The sequence below is a fragment of the Fistularia commersonii genome, chromosome 3 (genome assembly GCF_037954325.1).
Source record: "Fistularia commersonii isolate RoL2024-O1a breed Wild chromosome 3, RoL_Fcom_v1.0, whole genome shotgun sequence".
NCBI lineage: Eukaryota > Metazoa > Chordata > Actinopteri > Syngnathiformes > Fistulariidae > Fistularia > Fistularia commersonii.
In genome coordinates this window covers 21,488,072-21,509,318 of record NC_141286.1, presented here as the reverse complement: position 1 = coordinate 21,509,318, position 21,247 = coordinate 21,488,072, and the positions used below count along the sequence as shown (strand labels likewise).

Sequence of the window (21,247 nt, the reverse complement as noted above, 5' to 3'; positions counted from 1 at the left end):
CAAACTATGAAAAAACTGTGACTTATAATCCAAAGAATACGGTAGATAGATAGATAAATCTAATCATTAGCGTCACTGCTAGCAGGAAATAAATATTTTGTTTTATTGTTCCCGCCAGCATTTCATGTGTGCCAATCGCAGGTAAACCACTCAGTTCATGAGATAAAGTAGATCATTCATGTCGTTCCGGTCCGTCCCCACCGTTTCCATGACATCACCCCTCCCTCCATCATAGCGGGGTGTTTCTCTCCGAGGCGCGCTTTTGTCCAACTGTGTGCAAATCTTCCGAAGAAAAAAAAAGACAGCGCTTATCGGGAGGAGTGGCGTCATCGGCGATAGAGCCGGAGGCGTCCATTAGTTGATTGTCCCGATGTGATGATAAGCGGAGAGGCAGCCTGCATGGCCACAACCCTAAATCCCCCCCTATCCCTTAAGCAGCAAGCTGACCATCTGTTCCAGGCGCCGGGCCCTCGGTCAATGCCTGAACACACACACACACACACACTACTCACACACCCACACCCACACTACATGCACATAAATTGACTACAGTCACTTTAATACTTGTCTCAAGCCACATTGGTATGGAATCAGCCTCATGCGGAGGGATTGAGTGTTCCGTGAGAGTGTGTGTGTGCGTGTGTGTGTGTGTGTGTGTGTGTGTGTGTGTGTGCGTGCGCACGATGGCCTCTCTCGCACAGCCCGCTGTTTATGTTCATGAAAGGGCGGGGTCCTGGCTACGGGAACATGATAGCATCAACATCGCTAAGGCAACGCGTGGTGACAGGAAACAACCCAAAAGGGCCGAAGTGTTTGTTTTTTTTTTGTTGTGTTTTTTAATTTTAATTTATTATCAGCCCCCGGCAGCAGGCGCGTGCTTCTCCCACCTTGAGCGCAGACTCTCCATGCCTTATTTTTTTCCCCCACTTCCTGTTTTTCCTTTTTTTTTTTTTTTTTCATGCCCTGATTTGGGGGCAGCTCAGCTGCGGATGCAGAGGTCTGCGATCTATTTCACATCTCAGTTAATGATACCAGGGTGCACGAGTAGAAATCAATATAATCCACCAGTGGGAGCAGGTTGCCCGTTGTAATGACATCAGTTTATTTCTTTTTTTTTTTTTTTTTTTTTACACACCAGTGAAGAAGACGTAAATCATTAACTGGCTCCGATACCCTCGGGCATGTCCACACCTGCTAACAGATTCTTTAAATCAGCTGCAGTCACTTCTTCATGTCGCCCCATGTGGGAACCCTCACACAAACACACACTCAAGACTGTGATTGTAAAGACAGAGCAGAGGTTTGTAACTCTACATTATGTGCACGGCGGTGATGGAGACTCAAAAGTCAAAATAAGCCACAGGCCGTCGCCGTTAACGGCGAAATGCCAAATGACGGAGACGTGCGTTTTCACCTCTGTCCTCAAAACAGCACAAACAAAACAAACTTTATTCAACTTTGCTGCAAAAATACGCGGGCGCCGCTAGCCACAGAGTGACGCGGAGACAAATCCCGCCCGGTCTGCTGCAGATGAACATTGCAGCCCTCTGTTCGCTTTGGCCCCCCCGGCGAAACGCAACGACATGAGAAAAAGTGTGTGAGGTTACCCCTCCCCTCCCACCTCAAGTGCGCGTGTGTGTGTGTGTGTGTGTGTGTGTGAGACATTTGCTCGTCTGTAAGTCCAGCAACTGGCGACCCCAACCCCGAGCAACCACCTTCGGCAAGCTTCGAAAACTCCAAATTCGGTTGAACAGCAACAGCGTATTAAAAAAAATAAACAAAAATAAAAATCCCGCCCGACACTGTATCGAATCGATTTACTCGCATAACAAATCCGTCTGTGCTACTGGAAAAAAAAAAAAAAAGCTCCGCAGTTTGGTCAGCTGCAAAGTCACTCCATCCCTCTCTCTGCCCGGCCTCCACTCACCCCATGATGTCCGTCTGCTGTGTATTAAAGAGGAAACTTGTGAATGGCGTGATTGTGTATTCAGCAGAGAGGACGGCAGCTGCCGGCCTCGGCTTTTGGGGAGAGATTTACGCGCGTGTGCTCAAGTGTAGGCGCGCGTGCACGTGCGTTAATGTTAATCCTGCAGATTCTGATGACTTATCCTATATGACTGTGCATGGCGGGTTACGGCAAGATAATTCAGCCCGTTTGCAGATTACATAAAAGCACAGGACATGCTTTTTTTTGTTTTTGTTTGTTATTTTTCAGTCGGGTTGCTTCCCGCTGCTACCTTTTACGAGTGTGTGACTGTTCCTTTCTCCCCTGCCTTCTTCTCTTGCAGCGGTAATGTCTTGAAAACGCGACCCGCTGTAGCCCAGTGAAGGTGAAGTGCCGGTTGCCTTGGCGGCTGCTGATGGGAGCCCCTGCTCCGCCATGAGTGCTCGGGATGGCGTTGGCGGCATGGGCACTCTGGGTCGACGGCAGCGTTTCGAGAACACGGAATTCACCGTGCGGATCTACCCGGGCGCCCTCGCCGAGGGGACCATCTACTGCCCCATCAGCGCCCGCAAGACCACCTCCGCCGCCGAGGCCATCGAGCGCGTCATCGAGCGCCTCCAGCTGGACCGGACCAAGTGCTACGTCCTGGCCGAGGTGAAGGAATTCGGGGGGGAAGAATGGATCTTAAACCCCAGCGACTGCCCCGTGCAGAGGATGATGCTGTGGCCCCGCGTGGCGCTGGAGCACCGCCCGCTGTCGGGCGGGGAGGATTACCGCTTCCTTCTACGGCTCAAGAACCTGGACGGCTCCATCCACTACGGCGGCAGCCTCCAGATGTGGCTGCAGGTCACCGAGGAGCGCCGGCGCATGGTGGAACGCGGCCTGCTGCCGCAGCCCGAGTCCCAAGGGGACCACGCGGATCTGTGCTGCCTGCCGGAGCTCAACGAGCGCTCGCTGCTGGACAACCTGCGCTCGCGCTTCCTCCAGGAGAAGATCTACACCTACGTCGGAAGCATCCTCATCGTCATCAACCCCTTCAAGTTCCTGCCCATATACAATCCCAAGTATGTGAAGATGTATGATAATCATACACTGGGAGAGCTGGAGCCGCACATTTACGCGGTGGCGGATGTGGCGTACCACGCCATGCTGCAGAGACAGAGGAACCAGTGCATCGTCATATCCGGGGAAAGCGGCTCCGGCAAGACGCAGAGCACCAACTTCTTGATTCATCATCTGACGGCCCTCAGCCAGAAGGGTTTTGCCAGCGGGGTGGAGCAGATCATACTCGGGGCGGGACCAGTGCTGGAGGTAAGGAAGCGGCGTCTGAGTTCTAGACGTTCAGAAATACATACGGTGGAACCTTAACTTACGGGTGTATCAATGGGGTGGTCTCTAAAATACAAACTGTTGCTCAGTTGAGTTTCTTGCTTTGTGATATGAGCCAAGATCCGAGTTGTGAGCGAGCGGAATGAGTGTTTGACACCCACGTAGCTGTTGCTGTTTGTTTAGAAAAAGAAAAAAGAAAACAGACATGCTGCACACCACGAAGTAGCCCAGCAGAGATGGCAAAACATTCGCGAGGTGTGCGTGGGATTCGGTGTCGCAGACGACTGTAAAGTTGACGTACGAGACATCGAAAAGCCAGTCGGGGATGGTTTTATCATTTTGGAGGACCGGCATCCACTCCGTCGCCGCATTAATGTTAGCGATAAAGTGTAGCCCAGTGTGCAAGTTACATCTAACGACACATTGTCGCATTAAGTGTGTAGACCGTTCAAGTGATGGAGCACAACCTCATGTGCCAACATCTTTATATTTTCTTTACATTGTCATTCATTATGGATCATTATTTGTAGTAAAATTGTTTCCGCGTTACAAAACCGGGGGGTCGGGAACGGATTCATAGCGTTTCAGTTCATTTGTAAGGGGTAATTTGATGTGGTGTACAAAGAAATTGAGTGACAAGCTAAGGCACGGAACAAGTTAATCTCGTACGTCAAGATTTTACTGTATATATATATATTTATACACTGTATGCTAAATGTTACACCATGCTGCTATGTTCCACCCGCTCCCCTTGACATGAGACTCTCGATGGATGGTGAAAATGAGTTACACAACACCGCTTATCCCGTCGCTGTCTCCGCGGTCGGCCCTTTGTCTGCCCCACACACACACACACACACACACACACACACACACACACATTTGAATCCAGCTGTGCGGCGATTATGCCGCGCACACAGGAGCCCTCTCTCTCTCCCCGCCGGCGGCCTATCAGTTGCGGGTCCTTGTTTTTGCACTACACTGAAAAGCACTGTTTCAATACAGACATTGTCGAAAGCCACAGAGGAGAGGGTTTCTTTTTTAAGAATCCCTCTCAAAACATTCCACTCATATTCTGTTTCTTCGGGGACATGTCGCGTATATGTGCAAGCGAACACTCGTACAACTTTATAACCGCGCATTGTTTTTTCCCCCCCTCGCTCGTACCCCGTTGTCGACCGAATTCCTCAAGGTTGTGCAACAACACCCTTTAGCGCCGCGCACAATGCAGCCGGCCAGGAAGGCAGGACGCGGACCCGTATTGTCGAGAGACTGCGCGCTGCGTAAAGAGGACGTATCGCCGTCACCCGATCGCCACCTGTTTATGCTATCTGGCCTCAAAGAACTTGGCAACCCTCCGAAAAATGCAGGTCGCTTCCCGTCGCAACTTTGGAGGAAAACAACCAATAAAAGAACCGGGTGCTCGCCGGCCGAAAATCATCGGGCGCTTCGAAACCGACAGCCACGCCGCGCACAACATCCACGATGGCGCCGGAGCCAAGTTCAAAGGTAGCAGGCAAACAAGTAGCGAGGCAGCGTGTTTTATTGTCCACGCTTTAGTAAACAGGCCTCCCAGGAATGCCATTCATCGGCTCGCCCCGGAGTTAATGTGTAAGCAGAAAGGGTTAATCGTCAAACACAGAGACACGGCCGAGTACCTCTAAGTGTGTGGGAGCAGCCCTTAATTGTTTGCTCAGTGAGATTGTGTATCTGCCCGTTGGCGGCCGGTGCCAAGGCAGAGCCGGGCTGCTCCCGCGGCGGCGGTGGCGGTGGCTGCGGTCGGCAGTGGGCGGGGCTCTGCCAGCCATAGAATAGAACAGAACTTTATTAATCCCCAACGTAACATATTCACTCAAAACATGATATTGACTTTATTGCTGCCTGCTTTCCTTCTTGCAGAAAGGGGAGGCATTATCTACTTTGATGGCCACGGGTAAGAAAGACATTCTGTGGCGTTCTGTGGTCTCAGTGTACGACTGAAAGTGCTCTGGTAGGACTCCAGTACAGCATGCGATGGGTGAGAGGTGTTTCCCTGATACTGAGCAGCTTCTTCAACATCCTCCTCTCCAGTCTAATTCAACTCCAAGGAAGGAGCCAGCCTTCCCGATGGGCTTATTTCGTCTGTTAGTGTCAGTCGCCCAGTGCGGGAGATGACGCTGGACACGGCCATGTAATAAAACATCTCTGCAGACATTGAAAAAACTCCTGAGAAAGAACAGGCGGCGGTGACCTTTCTCGTATACGACATAGTTTGACTCTGACACGACACAGTGTGCACTACTCTTAAAGGAAGCCGGATTTAAACTCGACCTCTGACCCGAACCGCCGGTTTCAGCCACAGGTCTCCTGAAGAAGAAAAAGACTTCAGATGAAGTACATCCTCTGCTGCGGTGTCCCATACAAACCGCAGTTCGGCGATTCCGTGCCCGGCACTTCTTGCCTGCATGTCACCTTGGGCAAGACCGTGAACCCTAAGTTGCTTCCGATGACCTGGTTAGCCTGGTTAGCATCCCCCCCCGATCGGAGGCTCAGCGGTGCCATCCCCGGCCCTTCTTGTCTGCATGTCCAAGTGTCCTTGCATGGCAGCTCTGCCGCCATCAGAGTGTGTGTGTGTGTGTGTGTGTGTGTGAAAGGTTGAATACTATCTAGTTCAAAGCACTTTGAAACCACAAGGATTGAAGACCACTTACAATTTGGCACCGGGCTGCCCATGTCAGTGGTTTTCCCCTCAGCACGTGTACTTTCGAACACTTATTCCGCCTTTTTCTCCCAGAAGGAATCGTGCGTCCGAATCCATGTCAAGATATTTGTTTGGTCTCAGTATCTGGTTACAGCCTAGATGTATCTAAGTCTGGTGATACAGCTTTACACCCTGTGAGAAGGTCCATATTTTCAGAATGAATTACGACTTTTGTGTTGTGATTTCCGGGCGCAGTGGTGAGCGCTAATGCAAACAGTTCTCTGGTTTGATTCTGATAGGGGGCCTTTCTGGGAGTTTGCATGTTTCCCTCGTCTGCTCGGTTTCTTCCAATTCAAAAACATGCAGTAGGTTTATCGGTTTATTCAAACATGTGTGTTGTTGACACGTTGCGTGCGATCGACCGACGACTAGTTCAAGATGAACCCATCTCTTGTTGTTAATTATTAAAGAATGAATTAATTCTTTAAGTTTAGAATCCAGTGTGAGAAAAGCCCAAAGATATCAAGATAGAAAGATTCAACACATCATCGTCTCAACAATCATGTCAAATCCCATTCCATCATTTTGGGAGATAAAAAAAGACACGTGTGATCATCAACTCTCCCAACTGAGCAGTTTAATTAGGACGAAATAATTTGCACAAATGTTGTGTACTTTTTTTGCAATGTAGTGTTGTATTTGCAAGTGTATTTGCAGTCCCTATGTCCTCTATTGTAAGTCGCTTTGGATAAAAGCGTCTGCCAAATGCAATGTAATGCAATGTAGTGTTTCTCGAACTGGCACCTCAAGTGTCTGAAAATAGGAGCATTTTTTTTTCCCTGTAGGCAGCGCTTGAGTCGTCACCCCGAAGCGAGACCGGTTTTAGTTCGTCAGCCGCCAGGGAACTCGCCCTCGGGAGGAATGAGACAAGACTGTTTTCATACTCTTTATAGAGGATGTCATTTACTCGAGATTTTTTTCCCGTCTTCTTGGGAACCAGCCAACGACTGCGTCTCCGGAGCACGCCGAGGTCCTGACAAACCCTGTCGCTTCAAGTGCTTCATCTCCAAAAGCGCTTGAAGATGTTGAAAAGCACGGGCCCTAAAGAGCGCGCTCTCCCCTTGTCTGAACACCCGCGGTTTTTGGGTTGAAGGAGCTGACGCGCTGTGATTTGACTTGTCCTCACCTTCAACCACCTCCGAACTCCAGCCGACCCCGTGGGATGAAGACAACTGCAGCTGGAGGGCTGTGGGAAAAAAAAAAAAATCACCTGATTTCAGCTTGAAGCTTATTTCGTCATTCCAGAGATTGTTTACCTACTTCTTCCAGATATGACTCAAAAGCCGTAAATTCCAGTGACAACACATGTTCACGATGGAATGTACATAGATATTTAGCGCTTGTTCTTCGGTCACCGTGTTTCCGCAACATACAGCGTCCGTAAAGTTTCAACCCGCCGGCGCTTTTCAGCCTCCCTCGTCATACTGAAGGAAACTGTCTGAAAGACAGTTTCTCCTCATGCAGGAAGCCACCCATCAACAAATGCCACGTTTCCTATCCTGATTCTTACGGGAAGCAGGCCACCTTCACGAGTATCTGCTCCGCTCGAGGCGGATTTGCGGTGGATTGCATCACTTCTATCACTATCTGTCCCCTGTACACGTCCAAACCATCTCAGTTTGAGTTTATGTCCTAAACATCTAGCTGGATTACAAGTCCCTGCTAAGTCATTTAAATTCATTCATCCTGAATGGACAGTTAATCAGCATTACTGTCGATAGAAGACTGGGACATCCTGTTTTTTTTTTTGTTTTTTTTTTTTTTTGTGAATGAGAATGACGTTACGTCCCGCGACTGATGACGCCGAGCGCGTCTCATCACCGCCGCCCATGTTTATTACCTTACTGTGAAAACAGTAGAACCGGACGTTTTACCGAAAATGGACCAGAATCCAAAGGAAGAGTCCGAAAGCAACCTTCGCCTCACTTTTGTTCTCGTTCACGTCAGCGCGTTCGCTCAGCACTTCCACCAGCGTGTCCTTGGAATGAACTTCCTCCTGAACATATCGTCTTCTACTTTCGCCATGCGGCTTTAAAAAAAAAAAAAAAAAAAACAAGCCCTCAACCCAAGAAGTTTACACCTTCTAGCACGGCGGTAGGAATTCCCCGTCATTTTTTTTTTTTTTTTTTTATCAGGTCCAACTCACAATGGTCGCTGGTACGGGTCATTGTTATGTCAAACTTATCTGATCAAATTCTCAGCTAAGCAGTCGGGTTTGTTTTTTTCCTCTCTAAGTATTTATATTTTGTGCACGTCAGGGACCTGCGGAGCACTGAAGCTCCCGTTGTGCCCCCGCCCTGCGCCCCTCCCCGTCCCCCTTACCTTCGAGCCAACAGAAACACTAGTGGGGGTGGGGTGGGGGCGGGGGGGGTCACCTCAGGTCAGCAGTTTCGCCATTCAGCATCTTCTTAGCCGTTTTCTTGGCACAAGGGGCTCAACGCGCATTAACTGGGGACGGTCAACATTTACAGACGCGAGATGAACTTAGTCGGGGAGGTGATGGAGTACCGATCGTGTTCGCCGTCCCCTCGGTTTCAGGAGTGAAATTTCACAGCCGCGTGCCAGATCGGGGCGAAATCAAAGGCCAACGAAGGATTGCGCGAATGTTTACACAGAGGGCTCGAAGGGCACGGCGGGCAGCCGTAAGATGTCACAGCGGCGGGACGATGGCAGGCGTGTGTTCCTTTGTTAGCCGACAACCAGTTTGGCGAGAATCTTGCCCAGGGTTGTTTTTTTAGTAACTCTAGCTTGTAATGTCACTTTAGAATGGCTTATATGTATTTCAGAGATGCGTCATCCAACTTTCCAAGAGATCAGACCCAATTATCGACACCCAGTCCCGCCAATCGTTTGGAATACTAAGCTAGCATCCGTTTGTGTAACCTTGTGCCTTCGTCATGTCAGGCCTCGGAGGATCAGACCGCGACTTGGTTTATTTTCGCCCACAGAACCTCGCATTTCTCAGCCGGATACGACCTTGACACTGTGGAATGATCGTTACATAACATCCCGTCCTATGGATGGATTTGTTCTGGGACGGGTCGGTTAGTTTGATCGAGGCTCCGCTGGTTTTGTACAAGAATGCTAACCAGAGACTGGCGTTTTACTCCGCCATTTTGCATGAATACAGAAATGTCTCTCTATAGATTCGTAATATCACTTCTAAAACATTCAAGGCATGCGGTTCATCTCACCCCGTTCCAAGACTTGCTCTGTCTTGGATCGCACACAATAATTGGAAACGCACACACACACACACACCTGTTAATCACTTGCCAAGTTATGCTTTTAAAACGCAGGAAGTGGATGAATCACATCGCCTGTGACTCGTCCCCGAAGAGGAACGAGTGGATCGGCAGAATGTGTTCGCTTCAGAATTAAGGGAAGGGGATTTTTTCGGGGGGTTTTGGAACACAAACGTCACATGGAGGGGAAAAATCCAAAGAAGGCAAGACTTATGTCTCGCTGTCAGCTGACAAAATCGTCGCTACCAGATTGTTTACTTGGATCCCACCAGGGGATCCCTGTCACTGGGACAGGTGACGGGCACGCCGAAATATGCTAAACAGTCACGAGCCGTCCCAGTGAATCATTTCGGCGGTGCTCGCGAATACAAAGAAATATTTCTGTAGCGAGTCCTCGCTGGCCGATACCAACGAAAGCTATTTTTTAACGCCCCCTCCCCCCAAAACTGCAACATGAATGCTCGGGTCCACTGAAAGGGGAAGAAGAGAACACGCTGTTCCTGTTCTGTCAATTCATTTGAAAGACAAAAAAAAAAAAAACAAAACATACAACTCCGACTGGCTGTATCAGATTAAAGGTCAAAGGTCAACCAAAGATTCGACGACAACCAACACGCAGGAGTTTTTGGCTACCGTTGAAGCCGCCACTGTGTCTCGGCGGACCCACAGAGCCCACTTTTCATTAGCCGTCCCACAATGTGGCCGCCTGTGTCCGCTCACAGGCCTTTCATTTTGTTGCAGCCGGCCAGTGTTTGCAGGTGCACCGTCAGTGCCACACACACACACACACACACACACACACACACACAGATACACATGCATGCTAGCACACAAGCCCTTGCTGTGGAAACATCTGCAAAGACTACACCTGCACTGTTCGGGACCTAAACCTCATCGCTTCAGATCCACCCATGTTGGAGTTGTAATTTAGTTTTGGGTGCATCTGTGTCTGTTTTTGTTTTTTCTTTTTAATTTTTTTTCTTTCAAATAGGTGGCCTCCTCCCACCCCCGCAGGAAAGCCTCACTGGTTTCTTTATGTGTTATTCTGTAACAGGGGGTTGGGGAACAAAAAAAAAAAAAACAAAATTCCTGGAATGATCAAACAAAAACTAAATTGAATTCTCTCTTCCGTGCTTTTTCCGAAGCTCACACACACACACACGTATTCTATCTGCCTCTCAATTGCTTTCACTCAGACCATCTGCAGCTGGCGAGTATTTGCGCCCCTCCCATTACCCTTGTTTTTTTTTTTTTTTTTTTAAGGCAAAGCTGGGCTACTAAAGTTCTGCTACAAGAGGCTGTAAAACTGAAAACAAACATTAATAGTTTGATGCTGTTTATTTTGTTTGTCTAGTTTTTGTTTTACTATTTGCTCTTCAATCGACAATCCGTATCGAAATCAAACCCTTTTTTTTTTTTTTTTTCTCCGAGTTGTAAGACGGGCGGCAGCTCCCGATCGGCTCATTCAGGAATGCACGTAAACGTACGTGGAATAAATAGAGATAAGAAAATGGCCTCGGGCCCCAACCGGTATCTGCTGGAAATGAAATGATTAGGTTTCCTTTGTCTGCCAATCGCTCTCTCTCGCTCTCTCTCTCTCTCCTCTGCACCAGGGCAGTGGGCCACATGTATTTAGCCGGTTAGCTTGTTGGCATTTTCCTGCGTTGACTGAAGGCTGCTGCTGAGAGGCTTTGCTCGGAGTAATCGCAGCACTCTGGTCGGCATAGAGGTCTAAGCATACCGCTGACCTTTGGGAAAGTCATTTTAACCTAAAGTTTGACGACGCAGCTCCAACTCTGTTATACCGAAAAAGGTTTTTAATTTCACTTGTCTTTGGTCGTGTTACTCCTTTTATTGGAGTATTTATACTCGGAATATTCTGTTTTTGTTCTCAAAAAAAATCGGAAAACTAGTGCCGAAGAATTGTCCAAAATGTTGAATCCAATGTGATGTTGACCCTCCACACACACACACACACACACACACACACACACACACACACATATCCACCAGTCAAACCCAACGAAGGCGCTGGCTACTAGCTTACCGAGAAGCGTGTTTACAAAGCACGGAGGTATTGAGCTGGTCGGATTAAGTAATAACCGACCAATTAAAAGCGCGACCTGAACCATTTTATATCGTGCGGTCGGACAATGACACTCGACTTTTATAATGGGATGCTCTGAAAGTGTCTTGCAACCCCCCCCCCGACGGGAAAGGGTGCGAAAGATGTCTCCGACCCCAGTGGCTAGCCTCGAGATTGGACGCAGTCCCGTCGGCCGTGTCCCTCAACTGCGACTAATTGGATTGACCTCCTTTCTGCCGTGACCATGTGGTATCAGCTTTAGCGTATTGATCGCACTAAGTCACGGGCTTCACCTGGCAGCACCGGCCCCGCCTCCCCCCCCTCCCCCCCGTTAGCGGCCCGGCTAATGCTTGACACGTGGCCTACATTCGGGGGCGCGCTTTCTAGACGACCACCTGTTCAGACGGCGCTTTCCGGACTCGACCCCGGGCGTCGGCCAATGACGGGCGGGTCTGATGACACGTGCGGGGTGTTTCGTTGCTCATATTTTCCTCAAAAACCCAAATATTTGTATGCGTTGTGTTGACAGAGCCGCGCTGCAACAGAGGGCACGCCGTGTGACTAATGGCGGTGGGAGTCGACTGATTTAAGGGCGTTCTTCAGGCAGACGCCTGGCAACACTGGACGGGATCGGGAAGAACTAAATGTTTATGTCCAGAGGACAGGCGGGATGAAACACCCCATTAAAAAAACAAACTTAAAAATGTTAAATTGAACAGGCTCCTAACACAGCCTGCGCTATTTATAGCTGTCCAAATTTGGTCAATTCATTTATTTTCCAATAAATTGAATAATAAATTATCTTTTTTTTTTTTTTTTTTTTTTGTGTTTCTTTTCCAAGACTAATAAAGCCCCGTGCGTCCAAAATAAAAATGCAATCGGATTATTCAGATCTATTTTTTTTGATTGTCTATTTTATTGGAGGTATGAGAACACGCATCTCCGAGGGAAGTGACTCCAAGAGAATCACCCTTTTTTTTATTTTTTATTTTTTTGTCATCACATACAAGTAGCTGCCATTTATTTAAAAAAAAACGAAAAACACTGGCAGCTTCAAGTCAAACAACGCTCACATTGTTGGGCCGCCACTTCTGGAATCAGCGATACAACCGTTACGGATCAAAATTACGTTTACACGCGAACCATCTATAAATGTTTGAATTTGAGGGATCTCGGTATTTCCGCTGCTTCAGATTCGTAACTCCTAAACGTTATTAGGAACGGTTGATTCCAATTGGGTTGAAATTGGATTTAAAAGAAGAAAAAAAAAAGATGGATTTTAATGGATCTGAATGTGTCCTCATTGGTTTCGTCTTTTTTTTTTTTTCCCCCACATGGTCCGTTCCGAGTGTTAACTCGACCGCGGCGGTTTCAGATATAAACACGGAAACACTACAGAAACATTAAACGCGGGGGTTTGAAATTCCCCTCGTACCAAGGAGTCGCCGGAGTCAGATGATTCGCCGTCGGCCTCGCGTTCTCTCGACCTCAGAGCGTCTCCGGAAGGAACTGGGGCCGAAAAGCCTTCTTTAAAAGCGCGTTACGGCCGGATGCGCTCTCCCTGTCTGCGAAATCTTCTGAAGTGGGATGTGGCCGCCTTGTTTTCCAGGATCCCCCTCCCCCTCCATCTCCCCTCTCAGCCCTACATTCCATCTACTGTATGGCGGCCAGATTTGGGAAGCGTCTCTCCGCACCTCCTGCGTTTCCTCTCCCCCAACCAGCCTCTGGATAGTTTCTCCTCGTGCTGCTTCACGTCATCCCCGTCCGCTCACCTTTTCCTGTGGGCGCGTCGACGTGATCCCAACCTCCCCCCCCCTCGTCCCCCGAGGCCGCCTTTACGCCGAAACTTCACGAGTTTCAGGGGGCGAAAGCAGATAGCGGCTCCTGAATAACGGTTTTGTCCCGCCCTCAGATCCACGCAGAGATACCAGAGAGTCTGGATCCAGCCTGGATATCTCTAACCACTCCAGAAGCACCATATTTCTTATTTCTCCTTTATTTAACCAGGAAAGTCCCGTTGAGATTAAAAACCTCTTTTTCAAGGGAGTCCTGGCCAAGAGGCAGCAAAAGAATACAATTGAATATGAGACATATGAGACAAAACACTTAGTTCAATGTGCAGAACAAAAGCGTGGGATGTCTCACTAGCGTCTAGCGGATTTTCTATTTTTTAAAAGCATCACACCTAATTTGCAAAATCATCTGTCATGCAGCTGCAATCGGCGGCAGATTAGGCTCTCGGGCGCTGCCGTCCGACGCGCGAAAAAAGTCCCGTATTGACACAAGCTCCTCGAGCGAGTGGGATCTGTGTTTGCTCTCGGAGATAGGCCTGTTTTCATAACAGCCGAGCACATTTGCTCAACGCTTGTCAAACATGTCCCAAAAATGAGGGCGGGGGGTCGAATCACTCAACGCGCCGCCGCCATCGCTCAGGATTTAAAAAGTCAGTTCGGATATTTTGATTTGTTTCTTTGTCCGACCTTTTGACCCCGACCCCTTTCCGTAATTGACATCCGACATCAGCCGGAGCTCAAGTGCGTTTGCCCGGGACTGGAAAACGCCGAGCCTCGAGCGATCCGAACCCCCCCCCCCCCCCCCCCCCCCCCCCCCCGCTGTTACCGGGGTGGACGTAAATCTCGCCACCAACCGGCGATGATGTCACTCCACCCCCTCGCCACCAGGAGAAGACTTCATCCCCGCCCTGCGTGGAGGGCACGGACGGACGGGGGAGGGTGGTGTTTTTTATTTTCTTATTCCGATTTAAAAAAGGGATTCTGAACACCCCCTCCCCAGTTAAAACCCTACTTTTCAGAAAAACCAGACAGTCGGCGTTTTACTCGAAGCTGTCAGAGAAATTCCCCGCTTTCCCCTCAGCCCGCCGAGCCCCTCGGACGCGCGGAAACATTAGACCTTTTATGTGAAACCGCACACGTCCCTCCTCGCCTGGCAGGAACCCTCGAGTTTATGAAGCAGAGCAGATCTGGTTGTTCTCCGTCCGCCATTATTACATTTATTTTTTTTTTCTCTCCCAAAGATGCTCAGAGGAAAGCAGGACGCGGACTCACCGATCCTTTTTTTTTTTTTTTTAAATACAATAATCATCACCCAGGTTTACAAATAAACTCCAATATCAGCAGTTTTCAGGTGGGGATCTTTTTTTTTTTTAAACGTCCAGTTTGAAAGGCCTGCCAGCCGAAGCCACTCCCATGTCTGCAGTGCCGCATTATGCTGGCAGAGACTCTAAATGTGTGTGTGTGTGTGTGTGTGTGTGCATGTGGATCGATATGACCGGTGCTCTCGCACTGACTCAGTGGGGGACGCTCGCCCCAATGGCTCCTTTTTCTTCGCCGCGTCACGCTGATGTCATCTTGGCCGATGCCGGTTTTTACACCGGGCCTTCCTGCAACCCGCAGCTAAATTCACACACCTGCGTTTTTTTTTTAGTGCCTTATAAAGGCGTTTATTGGTCGGTCCGAACGCTCCGCGCATGAAAAAAGCTCCTTGGTGATTCTCCGAGGGACGGACAGGACAGGACAACTCAGCCCGTAAAGTAATAGCGCGTTTTTACGCCCATCCGGACGACAGCCTCGTCTCCTGACGACACGTCAAAACAAACGGCCTCAACAGCCGTGAAATCAACTGAAATCAGGACAGACGGGACGGGTTTTTATTTTTCAGTCCTAACAAATATTCACAACGGTTTTACCGCCTCCTTCTGAAGCAGCGTTTCCTATTTTTGCGCCACTCGACATTTTTTTTATTTTGCGGATAAACGCATACTGATATATAAATATTCCTGCTTTTTAAATTTCAAAATGCTCCAAAGGCTTGTTTTGCGCGATGCTTGGTGGCGAATCAGTTCAGAATCAGTTCTGAAGGCTTCATTGGAGAACCAGTCACCGAATATTACACAGAGCGGGCTTGTTGCGCCGGAATCACCTGTTGCGATAAATCCGTATTTTAAGTTTGTCTTCTGGTATTTTCTGTTAAATGCAGCTGTCTTTTTCTCAGTCGTCATAGACTCTTCTGTCTCCTCACTGGGGGTTTTTCCTCATTTGTAAAGAAACTTTCCAAAGATGTCTTTTTTTTTTTTTTTTTTTTTTTTTTTTTTTTTTTACACATTTTGCCAGCTTGTGGGTTTAATATTAGCGTTAATCTATCATGTGACCGAGATGAGCATCTTGACGTGAGTCAAGATTGATTCATCGACAGATGTAATGGAGAGAATTAGGTCATTTTTCAAAATGAAGCATCATTCAGACACGGACGATAACTGAAAGCGGAAATATTATTCTTATCATTTATTCTTTCTGTGCGACCTACGGACTGCCGCTCTAAATTGTTTTAAGTTCCGCATTTCATGACCCGTTTTCAGTGCTCGCTCAAAGGTGAATGTCGTGTTTCTATCATCATCTTAAAGGCTCATCAGACAACTGTGTTGTAATTCTGGTGCGAAAATCATGCAGGAAGTGAACGCGGAGGACAAACATCAAGTCATGCACTCGGGGGTCGGACGCTCGAGCGGATTATTTGAAATTTGGCCACAGGTTGTCTTGGTGATAAAGATTTTTTTTTTTTTTTTTTTTTTTTTAACCTGTGGGGAAATGAGACGCTCGGAAGAGTTGGATAAAATCCCCGCTGTTCCAGCAGAAGCATGTATTAGATTTAAATTCCTTGGAATTTTCCTTCTTTTTTTTTTTTTTCGTTTTGCTCTTAAACAACTTCTTCCTTGTTTTTTTTTTTTTTCTCTCTTTTTTTACGGGGGGTTTATAACAGTCTTGTTTAAAAGGCCGTGAAACATAACATCCTTTCTATATCAGCTCAACACATAATTTAATATAAATTAAGACGTCTCGGCTCCGCCTGGAAATGTACCCCTACGTTTCCTTTTTTCCTTTTTTTTTTTTTCTCCTACTTTGAGTAAAAACAGGAGCGGAAATTCCCCGAATCTCGCTGATGGACGGCGAAGAAAAAAAAAAAAATGCACATCCCTCACTTTCTTTTTCTCTTCCTCCCGGTCCCTGTCGTCTCTCCATCCCGTTTCATGTTTTCATTCTTCGCCGCGCTCTCCGCTGACCTTGTCTCATTACCTCCGCCGAACACTGCGCCATTGTGTTCCGCCCCGGGATCTCCTGGAGAAGTCGGTTCTGAGTCGGGACGGTTTCGCGGCCCCCTGCAGGTCCGGGCGTTGGGGATTACTGCCTCTTCTTCTTCTTCTTCTTCTTCTTCACCGACGTTAACCCCTCTCGCTCTCTTATGCAACACAAGGTCAGAAGTTCAGTCAGGAAGCGTCTCTCTCTCTCTCTGATATCGTCACATGGCAGGAGGGGAGCAGCAATAATAAGGTGAGGCGGCCGAAGAACAGAGCGGACTCTGTTTTCCGCCGGTTTGAGAAATGACTTTGCGCTCAAGGCATCTTGAGTGTTTGTTTGAAGTGCATCCAGTGAGGGGCCGCTGCGCCGCAAATAATAACCCGTCCTTACCCCCGCCTCCAACCTCCCGCCGCACTGTCACCGCCGCGGGCGGAGCGGAGCATCATTTTGCAGAAACTGATCGATCCTTGCATCTAGTTACTGTTCTTCCATTACCGATTCACAAATACCCATCCCATCCTGTTCACGTCGGCATTCCAGTTTTTCCTCTTCTCCCAAAATGTGTACATCTTTGCTGACACACACACACACACACACACACACACACACCATCGAATGGCTTTTGCAGTGTTGACGCTATCAAACATAACACATCTGAATGTATAGCGACATAAAAAATACATAAAATTGAATTCACCCAATTATAATTATAGTGTATATATATATATATACATATAATAAATATAATTATAATATAATATTAATTAATCAGATAAATGAACTAAAATAAATAGATTTTAAAACTTCATGGTGCAGGCTTTGTGCTTTGTGCAGGCACACACACCATCAAATGGCTTTTGCAGTCTTGACGCTATCATACAGGACACATCTGAATGTATAGCGACATAAAAAAATACATAAAATTGAATTCACTAAATTATAATTATAGTATATGTATATATACATATATATATGATAAATATAATTATAATATAATATCGATTAATCAGATAATTGAACTAAAATAAATAGATTTTAAAACTTTATGGTGCAGGCTTTGCAGCAGTGCTGGTCAGAAGTCACTGACCCATCACAGATTCTCAAACGACTTTTGGTAATGTCTGAAGTGTGTGTTTGTGTGCGTGTGTGTTATCGAAACGATGCCATCAGTAGAAGCGCAAGCTGAGATCAGATGCAGTGTGGCGCCAAGGGAGGAAGCTGATTACACACACACACACACACACACACATTTATCATTGTGCTGAATCATGGCCAGTGAGAGAAGAGCGCATCGATAACACCCCTCGGACCAATCAGAAGGTGGCATCTTTAAAATCGATACGCCGTAGGTCAGTAATCTGTGCACATACGTGAAACATCCTGGCAATATCTTCTCACGAGAAGCGAACGTTCATTTCCCACGTTCAGGTCGAGCCTCGGTGGGAAAACGTCGGAGCGGATCGTCTCCTGTCCCGTGGGCCGTTTGTACTTTCAAGAAGCAAAATTTGTTTTTGCTCATGACGGCGAGCCCGGGGCGGGTCACGTTACACCGGCGACGTCCCTGACGGCCCAGGAGTCCTGGAGATCCCTGATTATTTCTCTATTACGTCCCACTTTCATCTCCAACCCCCGTGACTAATGTTCACTTCCTTCTTATAAAACGCAGGAGGGTTTTTTTTTTTTTCTTCTGATTGAGCCAAATTCTTCAGTCAGCCATCTCGCTGATCAAAAGGCCACGGCTTTTTCTAATTATGTTTTTTTTTTTTGTTTACGTTCCCATTTTTCTCCTGGTTTTTCCTTTCTTTTTTTCTCCCCACGGGGCTCGGCGGCATCCCGTCCTGTCCCGCGTGTTTTCGTTTTACCGATGCGGGTACAAGTTGCGTTTCTTTTATTTCAGGAGATGTCTTTCTTTTTCTAAATGAAACCTTACAGTTCAATAGCGGCATCGTTTTTGTCATAATTCGACATTTTAACTGAGTTAGCTTAGCATACAGTGTAGCAATGAGATGCGAATATGAGCGTTGATCAGATTTGATCTGGGACATCGGCGAAATATCGCTGCACCCCTCCCCGACCCACTGAGCTGAGATCAGTTCCTCTTCAGAACGCTAGCAGGCTGTGGCGTCGCTAGCTAGATGCTACGATATTAGCAGCAGAGTGTCACTCCCTGTGGAGGATGAGGCTGCTATTTCAGAGAGGCCACCAACAAGTCGGTGGAGTGTAAGGCCCCCAAATTATAAGGTTGGCTTTTTCATTCCCTACTATTGCTGTTTGCATGCCAAAATATTCCGCTAGCCAGATGCTACTATAGCGTCAAATTTACTTTCTGTGTAGGACGAGGCTGCTGTTTCAGAGAGTTAGGTGAATAAGGAGGTCGGTTCAGCCGGTAGAGCGGGCGTCCCTTCACTTGGAAGGTCGGGAGGTTTGATTCCCAGCTCTGCCTTCTTGAATGCCGTAAAGTCGTGCTAGCCAAATGTTAGTTTAGCATCAGATTTCCGCTTCCTGTGTTGGACGAAGCTGCTGTTTCAGAGAGGCTGACAACAAATCGAAGTTTGTCGGGGTTGTGGCTCAGTCAGTAAAGCGGGTGTCTGTTCAACTGGAAGGTTGGTGGTTCGATTCCTTGGGGAGTTCCCTGAAACACAAGTTGCTCTCGATGGCCTGGTTAGCGCCTTGCACAGTCTCAGCCAACGTTGGTGTGAGTGTGTGTGTAAATAGGTGAAAGGTCATATAGCGTTCCCCATGCAAGCTGAGCTCATGGGTAAGTACCCGGGTCCGCTGTAAGGGTTAATGAAACAAGCAGCGTGTACTCTTGTGTACTCTTTGATATCCACCCAGTATCTGAGGTATTTCTGAAGCTGGCAGTGGACACACCTCTCAGGGTTTTCTTTTAATCTCAAAGTACTCTTTCAAACAGAAATGGAAATGGCATAAATAGTGCCCTGGACACTTCAAAACAAAGACGCGACTAGAAAGCAATGGCTTGGGCCCGGTTTAGTTCTCCTTCGGGGCCATAGTGTCAGAAACATTGTCTCAGATATAAACAAACCGTCTCCGGACGCAATTACGTACTCTGATTCTCTTTAAGCCACATTTGAATTTGAAGTTATTCTCGAACAAATACATAAAAAGAATCACATGCCACAGTTTCTCTGGTGGCGTTCGTGAAGTTGACGTCTACGTTGCTAATTTCAGTGGACCATCAGATCCGTTCCCGGGGGCGTCGGGTGACGAGCTCCCTCGGAGTAACGTAAGACGGTGTCTCGGAGAGCGGGATCCGCTGTGTCGTCGCAGAAAATGCTTTTTTTCGAAAGGAACCGAGGTCTTCTAAAGGCCTTAGGGGCACATCCTTTTTTTCTTTTTTTTTTTCTTCCAAGGATACATGCATCTCTTTACTGTAAACAAAAACAGATTGCAGCCAATTACTCATGAAATATGACCAAAAAGAAGCATCTTCCTGTCACCGACGTGCCACAAATCACAACACAATGGCCGTCTAAATCGTCATTTCCCCTTTAGTTTTCTACAAGCTCTAAAAATCAAATACGAGCGCTCGATTGTCGGCGAACAAGAGGACAGGAAGTAACCTCGCAACTTCACGTGAAGTCACTGCGGCGGTTTCATTTCCTCATAAGTCCAGTTCACGTCAAGGGCTCCTTCGCGTTGTTTCAAAATCACGGCCATTGAGTTTCTTCGAATCATGGTTTTTTCTTCGGACCACAGCCCGTCACCAGGTCACCCTGAGGGCTCATTGATGCTCAGCATCAAGTAGATAGAGCCTTATGTCTGTCCTCCGCGTTCATTTCCTCAGGGAGCTCGTGGACGCGTAGCCTGATGCAACAAACAGGGCAGAAGAAGTTGTTAGGGGGCAGAGTTGTATGCTCAAGCGCGACCAGCAAAAAGAACAGCAGTGAAGACAATAACTTGCCGTTGTTATTACCAAGGAGGAGAATTGTCCAACCAAATGCTGCCATCTATTTAATGGCCGCAGAGACCCCCGGTGTGTCCAACGCTGTCTCTGTTTGCTGTTCTTGGAAATTAACCCTGAACTCCACATTGCCCCCTAGTGGATGTACAGCCCTTGTTGATGTTCCGCACTTATGAAGTATGTGGGTAGTGACATTTGACCACATTTGGAACAGACATACCGGTTTACGTACAAAACATGAGCAGAAATGAGCCCTTTGGCGACAATAATGACCTCAAACAAGCATACAAGGTATGATTGCTGTTTGATCGGTTTATTATTAATCCAAAATGTCAAATATTTACTATTACAGATCACAGAGAGATAACATTTTTTCCTATATATATTTCCTCAGCTCATTAAATGACATTTTAAGATAGATTGTCAATATTAGCTCTTGAACTGGTTATTAATAATTTTCCACTGATAGCGATCAGAACCGACCAATCCATTGCACATTTGCGGTACTCTCAGCCCATTGGAGGACCCTTTAAGGAGAACCGACGTCTGTTTTCAAACCCACATCCCGTAGTTGCTCTAACTGTGAGCCATGTGCTTCCGGCCAACGCCGCGAACACAGTCAGCCCCGTTCTGATATCATAAAGGGCAGGGGAAGTGTGTGTGTGTGTGTGTGTATTAGCCCCCAGAGAAGCCTATCTGCCCACACACCATGACATCACCATGATACATGTCGGATCCAGTCGGCGGGGTCCCTCCAGCCCGCCGTGGACACCCCGTCCACATACCGCGGAGGATGAGTGGGCCGGTAATAGGCCTGGAAGAGGATATGAGTCCGCGAGGGGTAAATTAGAAATACTTGTCCGACCCAGCGCTGATCCTCATGG

At 47.7% G+C, this 21,247-nt stretch overlaps 1 protein-coding gene across 5 annotated transcripts in view; it reads left to right on the top strand.

The window, feature by feature from the left end:
• Positions 1-1,106: 1,106 nt before the first annotated feature.
• Positions 1,107-21,247, top strand: part of myo9aa (myosin IXAa) — a 70,763-nt gene continuing 50,622 nt past the window's right edge. For all 5 annotated transcript variants that reach the window (XM_086144132.1, XM_086144131.1, XM_086144130.1 and 2 more), the window contains exon 1: positions 1,107-3,256. In XM_086144132.1, the coding sequence (XP_086000258.1) occupies positions 2,381-3,256 (876 nt within the window). In that variant the 5' untranslated portion in view covers positions 1,107-2,380. The remainder of the gene's footprint in view (positions 3,257-21,247) is intronic.